The following is a 10430-nucleotide window of genomic DNA, read 5'->3' as shown; positions in this document are numbered from 1 at the left end:
AGACTTGTACTTCACTGTGCTTTCACATTGAATCTTAAAACGGCTATGAGCAAGAAGGCTGAATACCAGAAATGGAGAAAGTGCAGTCTCCAGAACACCCAAAAAATTTTTTGGTATGTGGTCTTTCACTGAAATCACCACACAGTAAAGTGGGCTTGCCTCTGCTGCCTCCAGTGGCACCAAACATAAAAAAGTGCCCCAATCATCTGAAGATAAAATAGAGCCCTGATGCAGCCTATAGGGTGCCCCATGCTACATATGCATCAACAATTCTTCCCCTCTAACCCCTGACATTATCTGAAAAGGTTAGGGATTCTCTAGTGCAAAAGTTAATGAAGTATAATCCAGGGCTGCATTAGAAATATACCTGCAGCAGTTCTCTTCACTCAGCCAGGCCAAGGATGAGGTTGCGTTCTGGTTAGATAGGCACATTTTCCTCCTAGCAAAACGTAATATGCCATAACAGTTTTTAATATACCTACACTCATAGGCACTACAGAAAGTTCCTGAATTCTCTACATCTCAGCTATTATGCCTAGAGAGAGTTTTTCAGTAACATTTAATGTGTACAGTGCCTCTGAATTACTTCTTGTTAAATGTGACAGTTAGCTGTACTAGTATTTGGCAGCAATTCCTACACTGTAAACCTTCATACATGTCACAAGCACACAAACGGGTAAACATGGAAGCTTGTTCCTGAGTGCATAGTTTGTTGTGTTGCCAACACAGGCACTGGGAAGTTATAGCAGAGTATTCTACATGGGCCTATAAAATAAATTAATAGTGTCATTTAAATATACAAATCTAAAAAGTCATTTGATGGCAGTCTTAAAAGTACAAAATATACATATGTACACTTGATTCCTTTGTTTTTCAGATGTTAGCTTCAGCTGCAGGGTTGTCCATTTATTGTCAGCTGATACCTGTAAAAGAAAAATTATCAATATGAGCTAGTTCTCTTTTCATGATATCTCATAGAATCATAGAGCTGGAAGAGACCACAAAGGCCATCTAGTCCAACCCCCTGCCATGCAGAAAATCTAAATCAAAGCATCCCCGACAGATGGCCATCCAGCCTCTGTTTAAAGACCTCTAAGTAAGGAGACTCCACTACGCTTCGAGGGAATTTGTTCCACTGTCAAACGGCCCTTACTGTCAGGAAGTCCTTCCTAATGTTGAGGACTGGCAAACAGTGGGTTGACATGCACTATAGAATAGTTTTTCCTGTGGCCATTCAGGGCACATCTCTGCCCCTTTCCTGTAGACATAGCTTGGGTCCTCAAAATCAGGTTGGACTTCAGGCATCTTCACCTCAAAGGCAGAACAGTAGAGCATAAACCTCTGTGTACTACATGCAAGAATAGCAAATAACTGTAAAGACCATTAGTCCTAGCTTAGCCTTACCTTCCACTGATGGAAAACAACTTTGTGCCTTTTCACCAGCCCTATTTGTTGACAGGAGGGATGGAATTTGAGACCTTTTGAATAAAACAAACTAGGATTGCCAGAAGTAAAATGATCATGCTGAGATAATGTAAAAATATTATCCAACACAATATTTTTTCTCTCTTTCTAAGTCTCCAGCCAAAGTGTTTGGGATAACATCAAAAGTTTCACATTAGCTTCTCCTGTTTCACTTTTATAATTTTGTTTAATTCTCCTTAAAATTCAACTTTTGATGGAGCCATGGCAGAGGTCTTGGTAGCATAGCTGAAGCAACAGGACTTGAAGATTTGCAATAGGTGCTCAAACTGAGTTTTCTGAGGACTAGGTATTTGGTGATTTGGAGAGGATTACTGATACATTTTTGCAGTCTGATTTTATATAATTCCACTGGTAATAATAAGCTTGATAACAGACTAGTAACAAACAAAGAATTTACAGTTGGTCACAATTTTAATCTGATTACTGCAATTCTAGCATCCATTACACTGTTACTAAGGGGCAAATTACATCCAGGTAGACAGTAGAGTTTTCTGTTGCATTTCTATAAAGGGATGGAGTTGGAATGATCTAAAGCAAACTGGGTAGATGGGAAAGGATCCTCACATGTACTCTCCATTCTGTCACATACTTTATAAAGGGGTATTTTTGTCTCAGTGGCCCGAAATAGATGGGACAAAAGCACCAGTTTTGGACTGATTCAGGGGCGTGGCATACAAACGAGCCCCCCCCCAAGATCAGGCCGAAGTCATGCCGCAGCTGCCAGCAAAAGGGGCACAAAAAAGCACTCCTTGCCAGTGACTGGCCTCAGAACTGTGTAATCCTGTGCTGAACAGAAAATGATTGGGGCTGGAGCGGCCAGAGGCCACTCCAAGATGCCAGTCTGTTTGGCCCCAATGTTTCCTTTGGGGGAAGGGAAAAGCTTTAAAAACAAGGATGTCTACCTGCACCACACTGTACAGGTCCCCTGTGCCTGGTCTGTCATCACCCCGTTTAGTACTAACTTTGTGGAAACCTCCTATACTCTAGCCTTAAACATTGTCTATTGCTATTGCTCTTTTTTTATATGCCCCAAATTCAAACATACCATTGTGAGAAGCCCCTGAGTAAGTCTTCCTTTGACAAGTCAATCAGCACCTTTTGAAAAAGCCAAGATGAAAAACAGCATTTCAGAAGCAGCCAGTACAGCAAACCTGACCTCAAATAATGTTGAGTTTCAGGTATGTCATTACCAAATATCTGTGACTATAAGTTAACCTCATGTATAAGTCAAGGACAAGTTTTGGGGCCAAAATCATGGATTTTGCCATGACCCATGGATAAATCAAGGGTAAAACTTGGAGGTTCCTTCAGCGTATGTATGTTTGCTACAGCACGAGAGACATTAATTGAGGCGCTTTCCTTCAGCCCATTTGTTCCAACTTTGGTTTCAGCCTTCACCCAGACAGCGCCAGCAGGAGAGGGACTCTGTTTGTCTAACAGCAATTAATCACTCAGGACTTTTTCTGCTTTGCTCAAGAGAAAAACTTTCTTCCCATGCATAGGGAAATCTGAAAGAGCTGCTATCACATTACCATACTGACCTGTAAATAAGTTGATCTGGGATTTTGGGGTCAATTTTTGGGCATAAATCTTTAGACTTATTGATGAGTATATACAGTAGATTATTACTAGGCTCAAAACTGCCAAGCTAATATTGCCTTTACAGCAATTATTGGGATTCAAGCGAGGACCCCTTTTCTCCTGCCACTACACTGTTCCCTATCTTTTAAATAATCCCCCTGCTGTAATGCATAGCAGGATGTTTCAATAAGCAAAAAGGATTTTTAATGAATGCAGCACAGAATGATTTCTGGCTTTTAAAAATTAGTCAGACAGTTGTTTTGTAGACCCTTTATGTCTAAGAATAGAAGAATCTCTTGCAAAATGCTAATTTTGCATTCTCTCATACAGTGAATTTCACTCGGCTCATTTCCCCCATACTGTAATTTTTAAAATGGGGCCTTACCTTTCCAAGTTCTTTCCTTTCATGTGAAATAAATGGCTTTCTGTTTTTCACTGCAACGTCTAAAGTTCGTTTTTTAATATCTTCCACTGTGTCGAAAAATTCAAATCTAAAGATAAATACAGAAAATGTATGTATGATAAATAGATACTAAATACTTAATAGAAGGAAGTTACAACTTTATTCCCTCAAAATCATAAACAATTAAACATTAATAAATAATTTCATGTGCCAATATTGGAAGAAGAAAGTTAAATTGCATATAACTAAAAATGATGGGATTATAGCCTCCCCTGATCAAAAAGAAGTGATGTACCTAGGCTGTAGGATTTTTTTGCAAACCCCTCCTCACATACAGGAATAAATAGTGAAGAGAGATATTTCCAGATATTTTAAGGAGTTCATGTCTGGCAGATGTGACAGAAATTTTTAAAAGCCAGAAATTATGAAAGGAACAAATACTAAACAATTCCCAATTCTCAGATTGTCCTTCTCCTGAAGATGGCGCTAAGCATCTAAAGCATCCTCTGAGACACAGGATGAGATCTTGGAGCAGGGAGACATAGCATAATGTTCTGCTTGGTCTAACTATGTCATATCTCCGCTCCCTCCTCCCCAAACCCCTCTTTTCTGCTGCTGCATCCTGCTAACATCACCATTTACTGGTTGATGTTGAAGTGTGGAGGTGGAGAGGGTATTGAAGTGTTGACCTATGTTCCTATAGCTGGACACAGAGCAACAAGGCATCCTCTTGGTCTTCTATACTCTGGAGGTTGCAGAGGATGCCTTTATTGCTATGCATTCATCTATATGAACATAGCTAGTTGCTGCTGCTCTGCTCTGCACCAGCTAGTAAACAGCCATACTGGGAGCTGCTGTGTCTAAGATTGGGAGTTGGGAAGAATTGGTCATTGTGCAAGGTTGGTAGAGAATTTTGACTTATGCAGCAACCAAAATAAAGATTTATGCACATGTAAGTGGGACAAGATGCTACCCACAGTTTGAAATGAGCTTTGATTCAAGGAGTGAGTGAGTCTGCACCATTCTGAGTAATTTCTATATGGCTGGAAGGTTTCAGTTTAAAAAAATATTTACAGGACTAACTTACTTTTCATCATAATGAGGATTCAGAGTTCTTTTTTTGACTGTAGTTCTCCTTCTGTTTACCCATCTTTTGTCTGGCAGCAAGTAGATGCGGACATATGGATGTGCTCCTTGCCGGGAACAGGGTGTTAAATTTCTGTGACAATATGCAATACCATTTTCATGACAAACATCCTTTTAAAAATACTTCTATATAGTTAGGGTTGCTAGAATACTGTTTTCCCATTTCCTTACATCCAAAGAATTGGTGAAAGGAGCTGAGGGAGCAGAACATCTTTGTGTATCATCACAAAGGGTTGCTGGTTAAAGTGAATGGTGCAGTTTACTTCTGGAGTGTTTGGAGGATGGCAGCTAACAAACAGTTAGTGGACACTACTATCTCTGCCCATTGTGATAATTACACAGATCACAAGAAGATCTGTTGCCTAATGGGGTGGATGGTGCACCTACTAAAAGAGTGACCGGAGAAGATCACTAGCCAATGTTGCCAGCTGCATATGGGCCACTCCATGCTACAAAGGTGAAGTATGATAATGTTAAAGTTCAGACAACAGGGGTCAGCATACCAATACAGCACATCTTGAGAATATTACTACAGATAGTCCACACCAAAAATGTAAGGTCTGCACAAGGTACATTTGTTACTGAATACTAATACAGAATATAGAAAGATCTCTTACGTACTACCTGCATGCATTGACCAGCACGATGAGGGACTGTCTGAGGGAGGCATAGCGGACAGTGAGGTGAATCTCTCCCATGGGCATCCCACTGCAAGATAATTGATTTGTTTGTAAGTTCCCCTGCAGCTGGGACAGATGCTGAACATCCAAGAAAAGCTCCAGTGCTAAGTTGCAGAATGTACGAAGGATAGCTACACCCACCCACTAATTTCAAAACACATTCTCTATACTAATAATAATAATAATAATAATAATAATAATAAAGATTTATTTCTAGCCTGCCCAATCACGAAGAATCCGGGCGAGTTACAACAATAAAATACATCAATTACAATAGAGTTAAAAATCAAACCCTAGACCTACCGCCCCACCGCCCATACCCAGTACTAAAACAGAATTAAACAATAATAATAGTATAAAAAAACATTAAAAACATTAAAAGTATTTTTAAAAAAGGCAGAAACATAGGTGGGGAAGAATAGACAAATGAGGGGACAATATCTCTATATCTGGGGAGGGTAACTAAGTTGGAAAGGCCTGCCGGAAGAGATCCATCTTGAGTGCTTTCTTAAAAGCTGTCAGAGTGGAAATGTGACGGATCTCCTCCGGCAGGTCATTCCATAGTTTAGGAGCAGCAGTAGAGAAGGCCTTCTGGGAAACTGATGTTAACCTAGATTCTATTGGCTGTAGTAGATTTCTTCCAGAGGACCTTAGAAAAGATGTGCTGGATCAGTCCTCCCTAACCTGGTTTCCTCCAGATGTTGTGGACTGCAATGCCCATGATTCCTGCAAATACAGTCAATAGCTAGGAGTGAATGGAATCATCATTCAATAATGGGGGAGCTACGAGGATGCAGAAGGCTGTATAACATCTAACATTTCTTAGCAGTATCAGCAGTCCATTTCACCTTGATGTGCATTTAAGCATGCTCTGACAACTGTATTTATATTAGAAAAACCGACTTTATCACACGGGGAAAATTGGGAGTTTAAACAGAGAAAATTGCACAATCACGATTAACATTTACACACACATTGCTATTAAAAGCCATTATCCTGGGAATAAACAGGCAATAAACAGCAACAAATTATTCACAGGAATGTAGCCACATTTGCCTTGTCACTTATCACTGAGAAATGAAGTACAGTGGGTTCTCGGTTCCTGCTACAGCTTGATTTGAGGACCCCTTGCGGACACCAGAATCCGTGGATCCTCAAGTCCCATTATATACAATGGCCTAGTAAAATGGTGTCCTTTATATAAAAATAGCAAAATCAAGGTTTGCTTTTTAGAATTTATATATTTTAAAAATATTTTCAAGCTGGGGATGGTTGAATCCATGGATACGGAGGGCTGAATGTATACAGCTACTATTCAATTTTGACAAAATAAATAAATAATAATAGTAATTTGAGAAACTTACTTGCTGAGGTCCAGATTGCTGCAAGTGACATCAAAGTTTGAAGAGCCTAAGGAGCCCATAGATGCAAGGCTAGGGGCTAGCTGAAGTCTCCTCAAGGCTGGCAACATAGCGACTTTTTTTGGCAGTGTCAAAAATTTGGAGTCTACGCCACCAGGACCCGCTTGCTCATTGATTCCAGAAACTGCTTCTACCACAATAGGCTCTTCCAGTTTCTCATTCACATTAAGGTTAGCATTGTTCACCTGTGTGTCACCTGTGGATTTAGGCATGCCCCCGTCTTTGTTCTCATCAGGTGCTTTGGACACTTCTACCTTTGGCAATGGGGGCTGGGGAGGTGGTGGGGGTGGGAGCAATTGTGCATTGTCTTGGTTTCCATCTTGCTCTGTGGCAGGGATAGGAACATTCTTGAAGGCATTTGCCCCAGTATAGGTGCTTTCTGGGTCAGGTTTCTCTATGTCCAAAGCCTAAAATGGAAAAGAAAAAAATATATAGTCATAACCAAGAGGAATGAAGGAATCCAGCAGCACCTTTAAGACTAACTGGGAAAAAAGACATTTCAGCTTTCATGGATTACAGTCCACTTCATGAGATGGAGTGAAGGCTATGTCTGTCCACAGAGGCTCCACTCTGCATCTGATCAACTGGACTGAGTCCACAAAATCTTATTTTAGAAATTTCTTTTCCTAGTTAGTTTCCAAGGTGCTACTGGATTTCTTTATGATTTTTATACTAAAGCAAACACACAGCTCTTCAAATGTACCCAAGAGGCATTGGCTATGAAATTCCAATCTATCTTCTATTGCTGAATGGTACTCAAAGTATACTTTTGAGACAGAAGTTCTAACTATCCAGTGAGAGGATTTTTTTTACCCAATACACTAGGGTTTCTGCTTATTAACTATATAAGACAAGGAGAAAGAGCTCATAATTTCCAACATTTCACAGGTGAAAACCTGGATGTGTATGGCCAAGCAACAAGAGAATGCAGTCAAGATGATGAAAGTTTTTAACGAAGAACACACAGAGAGGCTGCAGCACTTTGCTTTGCCTGAGCTTAGCAGGGAGGGCAGCATCTCCCCACTCCTCTTTCCACTGCTGAGTTCAATGCAAAATACTTTTGCAGTCTAAACTCAGTTTGCTGCAATTGAGCTAAGTAAGATGAGAACAAAGAAGGAAAGTGGGAAGAGCAGACAGAAATTAGTACATTTTAAAAGCTGGTGAAAAAGTGAAATGACAGAGGATTAATCAGGCTGTCCTTGCCAAATACGGGACAGTTGGATGGTATGGGAGATTACACTTCAGAATTCATCAAGAAATCAGGCAAATTAGGCCTATGGTTTTAATTCTCCCATTAACAGTTGGGTTAAAGCACTCTGACAATACAGTGATAGGTTCAAACTTTTGCATCAATCTTCTAAAACTTCCCATGTTCCAAGAAATCTAACCATGATGAGGTGTGAATTAGTACATGATGCTCTGCTTATTATGTACTGAAATTCCTAAATATTGGGAACAGCTTTATTTTATATAATCTGCAGACTGAATTTTAAATATTTGCTTACTGTTCCTGAGAGAGTATAGAGCCGGTGAACAGAGATACAATTTGTACGCAGGTGTGTAAGCACAGTTGATTTTGAAACCAATTCCCCAGTTACTCACCCTTTGGGAAAGAGTACAAATTATACATTGGATATGCATCTTTGGACACTTGAGATTACTCTTTTGAAAGTCTGTGGAGCCTTAGTTTCTAAATCTGTGTAAACTAGAAGCATTACCTAAAAAGGCTAAGGTGCTGATCTTCCAACATTTTTATGATGCACTAATTCAGTTCTTGGGGAGGAGGAGGAATATCAGCTGTTTACTTTATTAATTAAATTGGTTTATCCAGTTAACACTGAAGTTACAATATGCATTAGTGACCGTGTCTATTTATCCAATTCAATAAAAAGAGGAAAGCCTCCAGCCTCAAGAAAAGTGGTATCAGGACCAGAGGAAATGAATCCTGTGGTTCTGATGCTAGGCAGGCTAATCTGGAGAAAGGGATGGAGGTGAGTGGGAAAGAAAGAACTTTCTGAAGCCCAGCTGGGAAACAACAAGCCAAGAATAGTAAAAGGGGCGGGGGGGAGGAATGCATGCAGTGAGGAATCATTTGTTTCCTTAGTAGGAAACCAAGACTTGTAAGCAACCAGGGACTTCTCAGAATCCCAGTCTATTAATCTTGAAAGGCAGGTGTATCCAAACATAAACTTGTGTGGGAGGAGGATATTTGGAGTGTCTCTGATGTGTGAGACTGCACTGTCTGTGACCAAACCCAGTGCAGTAATTGCAGGGGTAGAAAATATTCATAATAATAGCAGTGTAATAGTGTAGTGTGATAAGAATCTCAGAGAGAAGATGACTGAACACTTAGTAGAGCACATAATCATGCCTACAGTGTGCCAGTGTGGGCAACAAAGAAAGTTTATTTTGCTCTCCATGACTGCCTCTTTAAGTAGCCATCCTGTGGAGCTCTTTGGGTGGTGCAGAAGTTCCTAATCCTCTCTCCAGTGAATTGAATCTTGTACCAATAGAGACCTGCTATGACCTCTCCACGAGCCACAAGGATAAAGTGTGTCCATTTCTCTCACAAACTCAACCCTTGTCAGAGCAGATCTGCCTGAGGTGTCTGATGCCCCTTAGAATCATAGAATGTTAGAGTTGGAAGAGACCACTAGGGCTATCCAGTCCAACCCCCAACTACTGTCAAACAGCTCTTACTCTCAGGAAGTTCTTCCCAATGTTGAGGTGGAATCTCTTTTCTTGTAGTCTGAATCCATTGTTCTGGGTCCTTTTTATTGGAGCAGGCGAAAACAAGCTTGCTCCAGCCTCAACATGATGCCCCTTCAAATATTTAAACAGGGCTGCCATATCACCTTCTCTTCTCAGGCTAAACATACCCAGCTTCCTATGTCTCTCCTCATGGGGCATGGATTCAGAGCCTTCACCATTTTGGTTGCCCTCCTCTGGATGCTCCAACTTGTCTCTCTGATACCCTTACTGATCTCCAATTTTACAATATAGAATGTACCTTCTCAATTATTGACTTATTAAAAAGCTACAGGAAAAAAGAGACATGCCTCCAAGTGCTCAATAGATGGCTGTTTTATTTTTAAATAGATACCACAGCAGGGAATGTTTGATCCTCCAGCTGCAGGTCAAACTGTAACTTCCATCACCCCTCAATGATAGACTATGCTGGCACTGGAACCTGCATATTTGGAGGGCACCACATGTGGTCTCCAATCTTGGAGTAGAGCTTTATTTTATTATCTGGAACTCACTGCCAGCTGAAATTAAGCATTTCACCAAAACTGCTTTGGTTTCCACAACGGAGAAAGACATTGTTATTTTTATAAGCCTTCACTGACTGACAGACCAGTACTGTATAATTTATATGCCTGGCACTGTTGTTTTAATATTTTAAGTGTTTTTATTTTAAATATTTTCATTTTAAAATAGTTTTATTTTTCACCACCTCAGAATTTCTTAGATATACAGCAATTTATAAGTGTGGATGTGAGTATGCCTCAAAGTTGTTTGTCACCCTAGGGTGATCCCATGAATTTTATAACATTTCCTTAGGCAAGAAATACTCAGAGGTGGTTTTGCCAGTTCCTTTGAAATATAGCCTATAGCACTTGGTATTCACTGGTGGTCTCCCATCTAAGTCCTAAGTAGAGCTGACTTTCCCAAGATCAGATGTGATCTGGTGCCTTTAGGGTATGAATTAAA

General features: G+C 40.2%; 1 protein-coding gene across 1 annotated transcript in view; it reads right to left on the bottom strand.

Annotated features, from left to right (window-relative positions):
• Positions 1–10: 10 nt before the first annotated feature.
• The window catches only part of ESYT3 (extended synaptotagmin 3), a 64413-nt gene continuing 53993 nt past the window's right edge, over positions 11–10430 (bottom strand). Inside the window, exons 18-23 of the mRNA XM_089523045.1 lie at positions 6660–7123; positions 5240–5323; positions 4557–4688; positions 3452–3557; positions 2531–2580; positions 11–923 (exon numbers count right to left, since the gene is read on the bottom strand). Of these exons, the coding sequence (XP_089379171.1) occupies positions 887–923; positions 2531–2580; positions 3452–3557; positions 4557–4688; positions 5240–5323; positions 6660–7123 (873 nt within the window). The 3' untranslated portion in view covers positions 11–886. The remainder of the gene's footprint in view (positions 924–2530; positions 2581–3451; positions 3558–4556; positions 4689–5239; positions 5324–6659; positions 7124–10430) is intronic.

The sequence above is a fragment of the Sceloporus occidentalis genome, unplaced genomic scaffold, assembly GCF_023333645.1.
Source record: "Sceloporus occidentalis isolate IW3139 unplaced genomic scaffold, rSceOcc1.0.p SCAF_4, whole genome shotgun sequence".
In the NCBI taxonomy this organism is placed as follows: Eukaryota; Metazoa; Chordata; class Lepidosauria; order Squamata; family Phrynosomatidae; genus Sceloporus; species Sceloporus occidentalis.
The sequence above is the reverse complement of the archived record's forward strand: the minus strand, read 5'-3'. Positions and strand labels throughout refer to the sequence as shown.